This window comes from Nerophis ophidion, linkage group LG13 (assembly GCF_033978795.1).
Source record: "Nerophis ophidion isolate RoL-2023_Sa linkage group LG13, RoL_Noph_v1.0, whole genome shotgun sequence".
Classification (NCBI taxonomy): Eukaryota; Metazoa; Chordata; class Actinopteri; order Syngnathiformes; family Syngnathidae; genus Nerophis; species Nerophis ophidion.
In genome coordinates, this window is record NC_084623.1 from 3,312,756 (window position 1) to 3,329,399 (window position 16,644).

Sequence of the window (16,644 nt, forward strand, 5' to 3'; positions counted from 1 at the left end):
CCACCTACTGATATGGAAGAGTATTACACGGTTATTCTAGACAAAACCGACACTCAACAACAACACATCATTTACAGACTACAATCACTGGTTTGCAAAACACATGTTTTATCCCAAGTAGGTGAAATTAGATCATCTCCCACGGCACACTAGATCGTATCTCACGGCACACAGTGGTTGAAAAACACTGATCTAGGCAATGGCAGCTGCGGTCGCTCCTTTTGGAGACACTGCCCCTTAGTGTTTTGGAAAAGAATTACAAGTTTGGAACCATTCCCCACCCATGGAAGAACTATCTATCGAACTAGAACATATTGATGGGCCTGCTATCTGTGCCCTGGACCTATGGTCAGGGGTCGGCGGAAGCCACTGTACTTTAAAGATGGTGCAGAGTTTCTCAATCTTTGATCAGACAATTAAGGTATATTAATAAAGCCATCCATCCCTCCATTTCTACCGCTTGTCCCTTTCAGTGTCGCTTTCAGTGTCTGTGTAAATAACTAATTTCACAACGTATATATCTGTGATTTATAGTCCGGTACGGCTAATACATGGTAAACTATTGTTTTCTTCTAAGATTAAGTGGCGCGTTTTAGAGCAGAGCTTTGCAAATATTTTGACCCAGGGGCCACATTGAGAGAAAAAATGTGTCTGAGGGGCCAATGTATATGTGTGTATAAATGTTATAAACACATTTACCTGTAAAAATCTGCTCTACAGTACGTGTATTTGGGTCATTTTTTTCCCAGGCACACTAATACCAGAAGTCACAATGTCCCATAGAGTTGTAAAAAAGGTATTGTCAGAATAATTGTTTATAAGTTATCACACAGCTTGTGTTTCCATGAGTTCAGGTCGTCCTGCGAGAACACAAAAGCGGTCTTTGATCTTATCAAGCAAAAGGCCTACCGCTTGTAAACCTTCACTGTGTGCGATGGGATGCGACATGGAGGTGTCGGTTTCTTTGATCTATTGGACAGCCACAGGTGTCGGTTTCTTTGATCTATTGGACAGCCACAGGAAGACCTTGTCATGACCCGAGGTCTACAAAGCAGAGAGAGGGCAGACCTGACACCGCTCTAGTCACCTTTTCTTTGAACTGTTTATGACCAGGTGCAGCAGGTGTTTATGACCTCCTCCCCTTAGAAGCAGCTGCAGCTATGTAATCGGAAAATGCCCAAATAAATGAAGAGGCGTGGAACCCTTTCGTCAGAGCGTGGGACGACACTGTACAAGGGTGCAGGTCGACGCGCTCTCCTCATGAGCTAAATTGAATCCTGTCTCTGTTTGATTCCTTGCTTTTTTTTCTTGTCTAATAGATATCATCGGTGTTTTAACCTGACAGGTATGACGGACAACCTCAAAAAAATGGAATGGAATTTTACAGTTTTTTACTGAATGGGACAGAATATGGGCCGCATGTGGCCCGTGGACCATATTTTGCACAGGTTTGATCTATAGTCTGGAGAATGTGGTTCAAACTTGCTGCCAAAGTGAACACTGCCCTACACAGATTGGACAAGAGTTAAATAGAAATCCTCTCACCGCGTGCTCGTGAGGAGGTGAAGCCGGCTGCTCGGACCGCAGACATGGGTCGAGCCGATCCATCCTAGATCGCCGACGATGGAAATGGGTTGTCAGAGTAGCATCTGATAATCAGGCAAACACGTTTGCTAGAAGGATCCAGACTTACCAGCACAGCTCCAGTTATGGGTCGGCCCATTGAAGAGGCCATGGACATCCGATTCTAGAAATAAATCAAGTAAATCACCAAAATGATGTAAAACTAACCAATACAGGGTCATTATTTTATTACTACAGTGGGTCTGGATTAGTTTTGGCCTCGTTTCCTGGATGTGAAGTCCAAAGAGAAAGAGATGATACAGTATTATCTCCCCTCAGTGGTGGTTGTTGGAGCACACCGCAGCGAGTCCTGGATAGTCCCACTCCACTTGCTTAAGGCACACGCAGGATTCTCACAGGAATGAGGCAAAAACTCCACCGGACCAACTGTAATTCCTTTTGTGTACTCACTCCAAAGGAAGAAGCTAAAGGGCGCCCTCCTGTGGCCGTGCCAGGAAATTTAGCAGTCATCTGGGAATGTGACAGAAGAAATGAAGGTGTTGTCAGCCATCTATTAATCAATTTAATCGACACTGAAATATCTATACCACCCCATTGTGCTCTGATATCGATCCTCATATCAAAATATCAATCCGTTTAACACTTTGGTTATTTGAGATGATATATATCAATAACAGGAACACAGTGTAAAGTAACTAAATCATTGAGCTTTCGTCTAAAAGCCGCAATTTTTTTACCCTATGCTTTGACCCCTGCTGCTAATAAAACAGTGCAGCCAATTTATGGATTTTTCTCCGCTGACACTCATGATGCAAATCCTAAAAAACACAACAAAGCAAACATACTGAATAGGTGTGTGGTGTTGTTTGTGCTAGGGCACCATCTTTTGGCCCATTTTGCTCACTGCAGGTGGGGCAATGTCCTTCGGTTTAGACCGAACTTTCAACAAGAAGTAGAAGTGCCGTTTCGTCTTCTAGCTGTCCACAGCACATGGACGATTCATTGATCCAAGCAAAGTTTGTAAGTGTTACAATATAAATAAAACAATTCTTACTTACTAAACCGTCCCATGTGTGACGTATGTTGGAGTGTTTTCATGCATACTTGTATGTAATCACGCTAGCATCGTTACCATTAGCTAATATGCTAACACGTTTCTGTCAACACTCACCGGGGGTCTTCTTCCATGACTGGTCCGAACTGCTTCTTGGAAGCCTGCATCGTTATCCAGCTCCTAAAATACATTTTATTCAATTATATACAACATTATCATTTTCACAGGTTTAAACGGGGACTGCAATTTTGCCGATCATTTACAATCCCTGTGTCTTTTTTATGCATTTTAAATCGTAAATAAATGTTAGCAAAAGTCAGCTAACCATGGGAGTCGCTCTATTTCGCCTAAAAGGATCTCTAAAAAAACCTCCATCGAGGTTTTGTTTACACACTGTAAGTGTGTATATGTAACATTCATAAAAACATTTAAGATTTACACATGATTATTATTTTAAGCATATGGCGGCATATTAAGTTCACAGTCACATCACAAGGTTCACTATTTCCTTCAACAACAAGACTACTAATCATGGCAGACTTAATGAGAGACAACGATGACTACTTTGGGACAAACGATGATCCAGAAACTTTTATTTTTGATCCTGAATAGAAGGAGGATGAGCTACCAGTTTTAGAAGCTGTGTGCTAAACAGATGCAGCTTTAGTCAAACGCTAAACATCATGTAGCAGTATTGCTAAGTGCTAAACAATATAGATGGATGGATGGATAGATCGATAGATAGATAGATAGAGAGATAGATGGATAGAACTTTATTATTGATTCCTTCAGGAGAATTCCCTCAGGAAAATTTAAAAAACACACATCCATACACATATACATTATATATATATATACACATTATATATATATATATATATATATATATATATATATATACATATCTATATATATATATATATATATACATACACACACACATATATATATATATATATATATATATATATATATATGTGTGTGTGTATGTATATATACATACATACATGTATATATAGTAAGTGTTGTTTTATTGTGTTTATATGTATATATATATATATATACATATAAACACAATAAAACAACACTTACTGTACAATGTCTGTTCTCACAGGGATAAAAACAGTTGAAGAATTCATCATAATCCGTACAAAATGTTTTTAAAAAGTGACTCAACTGAAGGTCTTTGTGTCTTTCTTGCTATCTCGGGGTCTAAGTTAGAGGTCAAAGTTTATTAAATTCTTGGTTTAGGTCCACAACCTTCTACTATCCAAGTGAGAGGCATGATTTATAACCTAGCACACACTTTAACCAGCTCAGAGGTGATGCAGCAGCTCAATATGTCAATATAGAGCGAGCAAGATTTCGAACTCCAAACTGCTCCTGATTGGTTGTGGTTATTGCCTTGAATTTCAGCTTCCGCCGTCGGTGTTCAGCAATCTTAATGTACAATGATAACACATTTTAAAAAACAGGTAATAAGCTACTTAGCTTTCTGTGATCACGTCGGGGCTAGAAGTAGTTCCTCTGCGGTAGCGCTCATAATCATTTCGCTAATACTCGGTTAATATTCAGGCAGGTCACATGTAAATAGAGTACTCACATTAGCTGCATATACTATCCTATCTATACTCTCGGCAGGGTTCTTGAGGGTGCATGGGAGTTTGCCCAACCAGTCTACATGTGCTTTGTGGACTTGGAGAAGGCATTCCACCTTGTCCCTCGGGAGAGTATGGGGTATGGGACTGTCTGATTGTGGCGGTCCGCTCCTTGTATGATCAGTGTCAGAACATAGTCCGCTCCCTGTATGATCAGTGTCAGAACATAGTCCTCTCCCTGTATGATCAGTGTCAGAACATAGTCCTCTCCCTGTATGATCAGTGTCAGAACATAGTCCTCTCCCTGTATGATCAGTGTCAGAACATAGTCCTCTCCCTGTATGATCAGTGTCAGAACATAGTCCTCTCCCTGTATGATCAGTGTCAGAACATAGTCCACTCCCTGTATGTATGATCAGTGTCAGAGCTCGGTCCGCATTGCCGGCAGTAAGTCGGACACGTTTCCAGTGAGAGTTGGACTCCGCTAAGGCTGTCCTTTGTCACCCATTCCGTTCATACATTTTATGGACAGAATTTCTAGGTGCAGTCAAGGCGTTGAGCAGATCCGGTTTGGTGGCCGCAGGATTAGGTCTCTGCTTTTTGCAGACGATGTGGTCCTGATGGCTTCATCTGACCGGCATCTTTAGCTCTCGCTGGATCGGTTCGCAGCCGAGTGTGAAGCGACCGGAATGAGAATCAGCACCTCCAAGTACAAGTCCATGGTTCTCGCCCGGAAAAGGGTGGAGTGCCATCTCCGGGTTGGGGAGGAGACCCTGCCCCAAGTGGAGGAGTTCAAGCACCTAGGAGTCTTGTTCACGAGTGGGGGAAGAGTGGATGGTGAGATCGACAGGCGGATCGGTGCGGCGTCTTCAGTAATGCGGACATTGTACCGATCCGTTGTAGTGAAGAAGGAGCTGAGCCGGAAGGCAAAGCTCTCAGTTTACCGGTCGAGCAACGTTCCCATCCTCACCTATGGTCATTAGCTTTGGATCATGACTGAAATGACAATCGACGGGTACAAGCGGCCGAAATGAGTTTCCTCCGCCAGGTGGCGAGGCTCACCCTTAGAGATAGGGAGAGAAGTTCTGCCATCCGAGAGGAACTCAAAGTAAAGCCGCTGCTCCTCCACATGGAGAGGAGCCAGATGAGGTGGTTTGAGCATCCATCCGGTCGGGATGCCACCCGAACGCCTCCTTAGGGAGGTGTCAGACCGGTAGGAGGCCACGGGGAAGACCCAGGACATGTTGGGAAGACTATGTCTCCCGGCTGGCCTGGGAACGCCTGGGAGCTGGACGAAGTGGCTGGGGAGAGGGAAGTTTGGGCTTCCCTGCTTAGGCTGCTTCCCCCGCGACCCGACCTCGGATAAGTGGAAGAAGATGGATGGATGGACATTAGCTGCATGGATAGCCCTCTCGTATTTTACGAATTAGTAAGCATAACAGAGAGAGACTTGTCTTTGTTTTACATTGGCATTGTGCATGAAAGAGAACATTAATGGAAAAAAAGGTGCAGTTCCCCTTTAATTGCGTCGTGTTGTGTTTTAGCTAACTTTCTAGCTAAGCGAGAGTCGGTTAGCTAGCACTCACCTCGGTATCAAATGTTGGATTATAGTCGTTGTATCCAGAGTATAAATCGTCCTCATCTACCGCCAAGTGTACGTTTTCCATGCTGCGTGCCCGATAAGAGCGACTCAGAGACGCTAATCGGCACTGAAACGGCAAAAGTAGTCGCCGAGCGCCGTTTTGTTGTCAAGCCCAGAGGTCCTCGCTGTGAAGGCGGGACTTATTTTATTTTCACGACACCCTATTGGTCGCTTGCACGTCAGTCATCCCACAGCTCCGCGCTCATTGGTCAAGACGTGTTTTTTTTAACAGTTGCTAGGATACAAGCGTAATGGACGACGCTAACTTGTCGCTTCGACAATTCTGAGTTGTTTCGGTTTAGCCGAGATCTTCCAGCAGGGTCAACACATGAACATTATCGATGTAATTAATACTCGGTTGTAAGGCTGTGCTCGTGTATTTGTGTGAATCTTTTGGACTTTTCGCTTTGCCGTACTAGCACGATGCCACGTGACCGCAAGGGGGCGGGGAGACAGTTAGAAAGTGTGACAGATCGCAAATAATCTCTGTTAATAACCAAAGAAATGAGCGCTCCTAACATGAACATGATCACCGTCATCGGCAGGTGAGCGAGACAAGATTCTTACTCTTTGCATCCATCCAACTGGCAATTAAATAACATTAACTGTTATGCTTGCATTTCTGCTTTTTTTTTGTGACTAAAGTGCAACACTTGGCGGCTTCCGGTGTGACCATAAAAGTACATGCCACTGGTCAAATACTCTTCTGTTGTTGTTTTTTAACATCTTAACTATTTTAGATACTAAATGACCTAAAAACAGGCGAAATGACAACAAATTCACACCTTCATGTTATGATTAAACAAACTTTAAAAGTGCATGTGCTCACAACTATGTAGCTAGAGCTTTTATTACGGGGGTAATGAGGCGTTTTAACAACGATTTGTTTTAACAACGATTCGATTCAGAATTTGTGGTTACCTGTACGACTCAGGCAGGATATTATTTTTATGCAGTTTGTACAGTTTTTGTCAGGTTAAACTGCAGCAGTTTGACCCATTGACATGTTATAAGTAGACACAGCATTGGCTGCTGTCACGCGAGAAATTGGGCCGCCATCTTGAAGTGGTGATGGGGAGGCTCCCAGCAGCCTAAACTGACAGTTGGCAGGTAGAAAACAAAGATGCTAAAGTGACAGTTGACAAGTAGAAAACAAAGATGCTAAACTGACAACTGACAGGTAGAAAACAAAGATGTAAACTGACAGTTGACATGTAGAAAACAAAGATGCTAAACTGACAGTTGACAGGTAGAAAACAAAGATGCTGAACTGACAGTTGACAGGTAGAAAACAAAGATGCTAAAGTGACAGTTGACAGGTAGAAAACAAAGATGCTAAACTGACAGTTGACAGGTAGAAAACAAAGATGCTAAACTGACAGTTGACAGGTAGAAAACAAAGATGTAAACTGACAGTTGACAGGTAGAAAACAAAGATGTAAACTGACAGTTGACATGTAGAAAACAAAGATGCTAAACTGACAGTTGACAGGTAGAAAACAAAGATGCTGAACTGACAGTTGACAGGTAGGAAACAAAGATGCTAAACTGACAGTTGACAGGTAGAAAACAAAGATGCTGAACTGACAGTTGACAGGTAGAAAACAAAGATGCTAAACTGACAGTTGACAGGTAGAAAACAAAGATGCTAAACTGACAGTTGACAGGTAGAAAACAAAGATGCTAAAGTGACAGTTGACGGGTAGAAAACAAAGATGCTAAACTGACAGTTGACAGGTAGAAAACAAAGATGCTAAACTGACAGTTGACAGGTAGAAAACAAAGATGCTAAAGTGACAGTTGACGGGTAGAAAACAAAGATGCTAAACTGACAGTTGACAGGTAGAAAACAAAGATGCTAAACTGACAGTTGACAGGTAGAAAACAAAGATGCTGAACTGACAGTTGACAGGTAGAAAACAAAGATGCTAAACTGACAGTTGACAGGTAGAAAACAAAGATGCTAAACTGACAGTTGACAGGTAGAAAACAAAGATGCTAAACTGACAGTTGACAGGTAGAAAACAAAGATGCTAAACTGACAGTTGACAGGTAGAAAACAAAGATGCTGAACTGACAGTTGACAGGTAGAAAACCAAGATGCTGAACTGACAGTTGACAGGTAGAAAACAAAGATGCTAAACTGACGGTTAAATAAATGATAAATGGGTTGTACTTGTATAGCGCTTTTCTACCTTCAACTGATAGTTGACAGGTAGAAAACAAAGATGCTAAACTGTCAGTTGACAGGTAGAAATCAAAGATTCTAAACTGGCAGTTGACGGGTAGAAAACCAAGATGCTAAACTGACAGTTGACAGGTAGAAAACAAAGATGCTGAACTGACAGTTGACAGGTAGAAAACAAAGATGCTAAACTGACAGTTGACAGGTAGAAAACAAAGATGCTAAACTGACAGTTGACAGGTAGAAAACAAAGATGCTAAACTGACAGTTGACAGGTAGAAAACAAAGATGCTAAAGTGACAGTTGACAGGTAGAAAACAAAGATGCTAAAGTGACAGTTGACAGGTAGAAAACAAAGATGCTAAACTGACAGTTGACAGGTAGAAAACAAAGATGTAAACTGACAGTTGACATGTAGAAAACAAAGATGCTAAACTGACAGTTGACAGGTAGAAAACAAAGATGCTGAACTGACAGTTGACAGGTAGAAAACAAAGATGCTAAACTGACAGTTGACAGGTAGAAAACAAAGATGCTAAACTGACAGTTGACAGGTAGAAAACAAAGATGCTAAAGTGACAGTTGACGGGTAGAAAACAAAGATGCTAAAGTGACAGTTGACAGGTAGAAAACAAAGATGCTGAACTGACAGTTGACGGGTAGAAAACAAAGATGCTGAACTGACAGTTGACAGGTAGAAAACAAAGATGCTAAACTGACAGTTGACGGGTAGAAAACAAAGATGCTGAAGTGACAGTTGATGGGTAGAAAACAAAGATGCTAAACTGACAGTTGACAGGTAGAAAACAAAGATGCTAAACAGACAGTTGACGGGTAGAAAACAAAGATGCTAAAGTGACAGTTGACGGGTAGAAAACAAAGATGCTAAACTGACAGTTGACGGGTAGAAAACAAAGATGCTAAACTGACAGTTGACGGGTAGAAAACAAAGATGCTGAACTGACAGTTGACGGGTAGAAAACAAAGATGCTGAACTGACAGTTGACGGGTAGAAAACAAAGATGCTAAACTGACAGTTGACAGGTAGAAAACAAAGATGCTAAACTGACAGTTGACAGGTAGAAAACAAAGATGCTAAACTGACAGTTGACAGGTAGAAAACAAAGATGTTGAACTGACAGTTGACAGATAGAAAACAAAGATGCTAAAGTGACGGTTGACGGTTAGAAAACAAAGATGCTAAAGTGACAGTTGACAGGTAGAAAACAAAGATGCTAAACTGACAGTTGACGGGTAGAAAACAAAGATGCTAAAGTGACAGTTGACGGGTAGAAAACAAAGATGCTAAAGTGACAGTTGACAGGTAGAAAACAAAGATGCTGAACTGACAGTTGACGGGTAGAAAACAAAGATGCTGAACTGACAGTTGACAGGTAGAAAACAAAGATGCTAAACTGACAGTTGAGAGGTAGAAAACAAAGATGCTGAAGTGACAGTTGATGGGTAGAAAACAAAGATGCTAAACTGACAGTTGACAGGTAGAAAACAAAGATGCTGAACTGACAGTTGACGGGTAGAAAACAAAGATGCTGAACTGACAGTTGACGGGTAGAAAACAAAGATGCTAAACTGACAGTTGACGGGTAGAAAACAAAGATGCTGAAGTGACAGTTGATGGGTAGAAAACAAAGATGCTAAACTGACAGTTGACAGGTAGAAAACAAAGATGCTGAACTGACAGTTGACGGGTAGAAAACAAAGATGCTAAACTGACAGTTGACAGGTAGAAAAAAAAGATGCTAAACTGACAGTTGACAGGTAGAAAACAAAGATGCTAAACTGACAGTTGACAGGTAGAAAACAAAGATGCTAAACTGACAGTTGACAGGTAGAAAACAAAGATGCTAAACTGACAGTTGACAGGTAGAAAACAAAGATGCTAAACTGACAGTTGACAGGTAGAAAATAAAGATGCTAAACTGACAGTTGACAGGTAGAAAACAAAGATGCTGAACTGACGGTTGACAATTGAATCAAATGGAATAGTTTGTTGCCCAAAGATTCCCATCCCCAGGGGCTTCCCACCGTTTTGTTTTGATGACTGACTTGAATAATGTTTAACGTTCTTTATCATAAAAAGTGTTAAACTTCATATAAAGTCTCAGGCCTATAAATCCATGAATGGTGACACCCCGAGCCTTGATGCGTGGTTAGGTGCGTACAATTCCAGGGCAGTTGTGAAAGTTGAGCAGATGTGCAGAGTTTTGTGCAGCATAACTTTCGAGTCCTTTTGACGCCACAGTGGGCTGATTGGCCGCTCCTGGGCCATGGTGTTTGCCAGTGGAGGCTACAGCGTGAAGCTCTACGACAAGCAGCCAGGCCAAGCAGCCAGTGCCATCGCAGAGATCAGGTCAGTAGTCCTCACAGCCCCTTTGTGACAACAATACACCGGTTCAATGGATTGGAAGCTGCAACCATTCATCCAATCAATCAATTAGAAATAAAGCTTTGATTGATATTCTGTGGCTTCCATTTAATGTTTGAGTGGAACTAATCAAATAAAAACCAGGACCACATGCAATAATGTAAATTAAGATGAACAAATTGTAAAAAATGGCAAAGGAAGATAAGTGGGAGGTTAAAAAGGTAGATATAAGGTAATGGTAGTCAATTAAAGCTTTAAAAAAGGTAAAATAGAGTGAAATGGAATAGGTAAACAGAAGGTTAAATAAGTAAGTCATTTATTAAGGAAAATAAGGTTAAAAAAAGGTCAATAGAGGTAGTAAACACAAAGTAAATGAGGTAATTAAAAGGTAAAATGATGTACATAAAAGGTCAAATAAAGATTATAGAAGTTAAAATAAGGACTATAGAAGATAGCAAAGTAAGTAGAAGGCAAGTAAAGGGTAATAGAAAAATAATATAGAAGCAAATATTTAAGTAAAGAAAATTTTTTAAACAAGGTAAAGGAAGGTAAATAGAAGGTAAAATAATGTAAATAAAAGATAAAATAAGTTAAATAGCAGGTAAAAAGGAAAATAAATGGTTAAATAAAAGGTAAAAGAAGGTAAATAGAATAACTTAAAAATAAGGTATGAGAAGAAATACAGAAGGTAAGATAAGTAAATAAAAACTAAAGAATAGGTAAACAAAGTCAGAGAAGGAATATTGAAAGTAAAAGATAAAAGTTTGGTAGAAGGTAAACAAAATGTAAAATAAGGTAAATAGAAGGTAAAAAAAGGTCAAATAAGTTTAATAGAATGTAAAACAAGGTAAATGAAAGGTGAAATAAGGTAAATATAAGGTAAACAAAAGGTAAAACAAGTTCAATAGAAGGTAAAACAAGGTAAACAAAAGGTAAAATAAGGTAAATAGAAAGTAAACAAAAGGTAAAACAAGTTCAATAGAAGGTAAAACAAGGTTAAATCCAGTCCAAAAAGGTATATAGAAGGAAATGAAGGATATGGCAAGTAAACTATTTTCCCTAAAATATGCACTGAGGCTAAAAAGTGTGTTTTATTTGATGACTTCATTAATCCAACAAACTAATCAATAATTATTTGACTACTACAATCTTCGATAGCTGTAGCTCTACTTTTATTGTAGGCTTTTTAGTCCTCAGCTTGTATGTCGACCACCAATACTCTCGAATGTTGTAATCTCTCTGTTGCTGACCAAACCTGCACAAAGACGGGTGGAACATTAACAAGGTCCGTGTCCAAAACATGGAGCAAAGCATCCGTGTGAGGCTGGTTGACCGTTAGACGTTTGACCCTCATGCTGGACTTCTGGTCAATTACACCTGGTTGACCGTTAGACGTTTGACCCTCATGCTGGACTTCTGGTCAATTACACCTGGTTGACCGTTAGACGTTTGACCCTCATGCTGGACTTCTGGTCAGTTACACCTGGTTGACCATGAGACGTTAGACCCTCATGCTGCACTTCTGGTCAGTTACACCTGGTTGACCAAGAGACGTTAGACCCTCATGCTGGACTTCTGGTCAGTTACACCTGGTTGACCATGAGACATTAGACCCTCATGCTGGACTTCTGGTCAGTTACACCTGGTTGACCATGAGACGTTAGACCCTCATACTGGACTTCTGGTAAGTTACACCTGTTTGACCACGAGACGTTAGACCCTCATGCTGCACTTCTGGTCAGTTACACCTGGTTGACCATGAGACGTTAGACCCTCATGCTGGACTTCTGGTCAGTTACACCTGGTTGACCATGAGACATTAGACCCTCATGCTGGACTTCTGGTCAGTTACACCTGGTTGACCGTTAGACGTTTGACCCTCATGCTGGACTTCTGGTCAGTTACACCTGGTTGACCATGAGACGTTAGACCCTCATGCTGCACTTCTGGTCAGTTACACCTGGTTGACCGTTAGACATTAGACCCTCATGCTGGACTTCTGGTCAGTTACACCTGGTTGACCGTTAGACGTTTGACCCTCATGCTGGACTTCTGGTCAGTTACACCTGGTTGACCATGAGACGTTAGACCCTCATGCTGCACTTCTGGTCAGTTACACCTGGTTGACCATGAGACGTTAGACCCTCATGCTGGACTTCTGGTCAGTTACACCTGGTTGACCATGAGACATTAGACCCTCATGCTGGACTTCTGGTCAGTTACACCTGGTTGACCGTTAGACGTTTGACCCTCATGCTGGACTTCTGGTCAGTTACACCTGGTTGACCATGAGACGTTAGACCCTCATGCTGGACATCTGGTCAGTTACACCTGGTTGACCATGAGACGTTTGACCCTCATGCTGGACTTCTGGTCAGTTACACCTGGTTGACCATGAGACGTTAGACCCTCATGCTGGACTTCTGGTCAGTTACACCTGGTTGACCGTTAGACGTTTGACCCTCATGCTGGACTTCTGGTCAGTTACACCTGGTTGACCATGAGACGTTAGACCCTCATGCTGGACTTCTGGTCAGTTACACCTGGTTGACCATGAGACGTTAGACCCTCATGCTGCACTTCTGGTCAGTTACACCTGGTTGACCATGAGACATTAGACCCTCATGCTGGACTTCTGGTCAGTTACACCTGGTTGACCATGAGACGTTAGACCCTCATGCTGCACTTCTGGTCAGTTACACCTGGTTGACCATGAGACGTTAGACCCTCATGCTGGACTTCTGGTCAGTTACACCTGGTTGACCATGAGACATTAGACCCTCATGCTGGACTTCTGGTCAGTTACACCTGGTTGACCGTTAGACGTTTGACCCTCATGCTGGACTTCTGGTCAGTTACACCTGGTTGACCATGAGACGTTAGACCCTCATGCTGGACTTCTGGTCAGTTACACCTGGTTGACCATGAGACGTTAGACCCTCATGCTGGACTTCTGGTCAGTTACACCTGGTTGACCATGAGACATTAGACCCTCATGCTGGACTTCTGGTCAGTTACACCTGGTTGACCGTTAGACGTTTGACCCTCATGCTGGACTTCTGGTCAGTTACACCTGGTTGACCATGAGACGTTAGACCCTCATGCTGGACATCTGGTCAGTTACACCTGGTTGACCATGAGACGTTTGACCCTCATGCTGGACTTCTGGTCAGTTACACCTGGTTGACCATGAGACGTTAGACCCTCATGCTGGACTTCTGGTCAGTTACACCTGGTTGACCGTTAGACGTTTGACCCTCATGCTGGACTTCTGGTCAGTTACACCTGGTTGACCATGAGACGTTAGACCCTCATGCTGGACTTCTGGTCAGTTACACCTGGTTGACCATGAGACGTTAGACCCTCATGCTGCACTTCTGGTCAGTTACACCTGGTTGACCATGAGACATTAGACCCTCATGCTGGACTTCTGGTCAGTTACACCTGGTTGACCATGAGACGTTAGACCCTCATGCTGCACTTCTGGTCAGTTACACCTGGTTGACCATGAGACGTTAGACCCTCATGCTTACACCACATCTGTGATAGAGATAGTTGTTTTTTTTTTAACCATACCCATTATTATAGTCAATCATATTAGAAGGACCTATTCACTAGCAGTAAAAGTCATTTAAACACGAATATTATATGTCAGTAAAAAACTTTTAAGTGGGTTTTTTTACATTAAGAACGGTGGGACCAGTAGTGACATAATGTTTGATGTTTATAGTTGAGACATTTTTCAAAATGGCTGACATCATCTCTTCCTTGGTGTGAGCTTTGCTTACATGATCATCTCATATTTGTCAAAACATTGACACAAAGTTTGCATTTTTGTCAGAGTTATCTTTTCTCTCATCTTCATCTCCATTCATGTTTGTGGTGTTGATTGATTGAATGACGGAACATGAAACTGGTGGCGCTCCTTTAACAAGCCCCTTCTGCGAGTGTTGCAGATGTGGACTTGTGGAGCGACTCCATCGCTGCTGTAGCCAAAACAAACAAAACGGGAAGACGTCAGGAAAGAAAGAAAAAACCTGGATTTCCCAGCAAAATGTTAAACATTTTGACAGGTCGCTTTTTCAGCCAAGCTCATTTTTGGTTTTTACTTTTTATAGATGTATAAAAAGTCAAAACTGCATGAGAAGAAAAGAAAGGGTGGCGTGGCCGCGTAAAAGCAGCTAAGCAGACCGGAGAAGAATTTTCAAAAGAACTCAAATAAATTATATCAAATCTTAAAATTATTGACAATAAGAGTATATAGTTTGGTCGAAGTTGTAAAAAAAAAAAGAATAAGAAGATACAGATGAAAAAAACAGATTGATACTGGTATACTGTAGGTCTAAATGGCAAATATGGCAGCTGATAATCAGGTGGATACTAACGTGTGGTCGTGGTCACAAGGTACTTGTTTGCAGGTTTGAAGTGGATGTTGATGTTGTGCTGCTTCAGGAAACAGATGTTGGAGTTGGAGGAAGCAGGAATGCTGAGAGGACAGCTGGGGGCCACACAGCAGATGGCCCTGCTCAGCACTCATGATGACCTGCAGCTGGCACTGCACCACTCCTTCTTTGTCCAGGTACTTGTCCCAAATCTTACCTGAATACCTACCTGGCAACAGTCTTCAACAGTCAACACTCAACACGAGTCAGAGTCTCTCCCAGATGTTTCCAGGTACTTGTCCCAGATCTTACCTGACTAGCTATCTAGTAACAGCCTTCAACCATCAACACTCAACACTAGTCAGGGTCTCTCCCAGATGTTTCCAGGTACTTGTCCCAGATCTTACCTGACTAGCTATCTAGTAACAGTCTTCAACCATCAACACTCAACACGAGTCAGGGTCTCTCCCAGATGTTTCCAGGTACTTGTCCCAGATCTTACCTGACTAGCTATCTAGTAACAGCCTTCAACCATCAACACTCAACACTAGTCAGGGTCTCTCCCAGATGTTTCCAGGTACTTGTCCCAGATCTTACCTGACTAGCTATTTAGTAACAGTCTTCAACCATCAACACTCAACACGAGTCAGGGTCTCTCCCAGATGTTTCCAGGTACTTGTCCCAGATCTTACCTGACTAGCTATCTAGTAACAGCCTTCAACCATCAACACTCAACACTAGTCAGGGTCTCTCCCAGATGTTTCCAGGTACTTGTCCCAGATCTTACCTGACTAGCTATCTAGTAACAGTCTTCAACCATCAACACTCAACACTAGTCAGGGTCTCTCCCAGATGTTTCCAGGTACTTGTCCCAGATCTTACCTGACTAGCTATCTAGTAACAGTCTTCAACCATCAACACTCAACACTAGTCAGGGTCTCCCCCAGATTGCCAGCATACCTGTGTGGGTGGGGGGGCGTGGCCATGGGCGTGGCCAACCTGATGCCATCATATGATTAGCATAATCTGCAAAGAATGCATTTATTTTTATTTTTTTAAATTAATAAAATATTGTATATACTAGGGTACCAAAATGTACTTCCAATTGTCGGCCCACATTGATTAATGTGGCGTACCACGTTAAATGTTTTGTCAGGCCACTTTGAATACTGTGTCAGTCCACGTTGAATAGATAGATAGATAGTACTTTATTGATTCCTTCAGGAGAGTTCCCCTCAGGAAAATTAAAAATGACGTGGAAGCCAACATTTAATGATATTGCGGTCCACTTTGAATGACATGACGGGCGACTTTGAATGACATGACGGGCCAATTTGAATAACATGACAGGCCACATTGAATGACATGACGGGCCAGTTTGAATGACGTAGAATACAACATTGAATAACGTGGTAGACCACATTGAATAATGTGTCAGGGCTGAATTGAATGATATGGCGGGCCACTTTGAATGACGTGGCGGGCCAGATTGAATGACGTGGCGGGCCAGATTGAATGACGTGGCGGGCCAGATTGAATGACGTGGCGGGCCAGATTGAATGACGTGGCGGGCCAGATTGAATGACGTGGCGGGCCAGATTGAATGACGTGGCAGGCCACATTGAATGACGTGGCGGGCCAGATTGAATGATGTGGCGGGCCACTTGGAATGACCTGACGAGCCACTTTGAATGACGTGGAAGGCAACATTGAATAACGTGTCGAGCCGATTTGAATAACATGTCGGGCCACCTACAATGACATGATGGGCCACTTTGAATGATGTGGCAGGCCACATTGAATGAAGTGGCGG

General features: G+C 42.2%; 2 protein-coding genes across 3 annotated transcripts in view; one reads left to right on the forward strand and one right to left on the reverse strand.

Moving 5' to 3' along the window:
* ift88 (intraflagellar transport 88 homolog) overlaps positions 1-6,031 on the reverse strand; it is a 36,839-nt gene extending 30,808 nt beyond the window's left edge. For both annotated transcript variants that reach the window (XR_009809242.1, XM_061918253.1), the window contains exons 1-5: positions 5,823-6,031; positions 2,756-2,818; positions 2,035-2,094; positions 1,694-1,747; positions 1,546-1,609 (exon numbers count right to left, since the gene is read on the reverse strand). Coding sequence is in view for 1 of the 2 variants with exons in the window: in XM_061918253.1 (XP_061774237.1) it covers positions 1,546-1,609; positions 1,694-1,747; positions 2,035-2,094; positions 2,756-2,818; positions 5,823-5,903 (322 nt within the window). In the remaining variant the exon portion in view is untranslated. The remainder of the gene's footprint in view (positions 1-1,545; positions 1,610-1,693; positions 1,748-2,034; positions 2,095-2,755; positions 2,819-5,822) is intronic.
* A 130-nt stretch (positions 6,032-6,161) lies between these two features.
* The window catches only part of cryl1 (crystallin, lambda 1), a 30,771-nt gene continuing 20,288 nt past the window's right edge, over positions 6,162-16,644 (forward strand). The window contains exons 1-3 of the mRNA XM_061918254.1: positions 6,162-6,423; positions 10,327-10,434; positions 14,902-15,028. Of these exons, the coding sequence (XP_061774238.1) occupies positions 6,383-6,423; positions 10,327-10,434; positions 14,902-15,028 (276 nt within the window). The 5' untranslated portion in view covers positions 6,162-6,382. The remainder of the gene's footprint in view (positions 6,424-10,326; positions 10,435-14,901; positions 15,029-16,644) is intronic.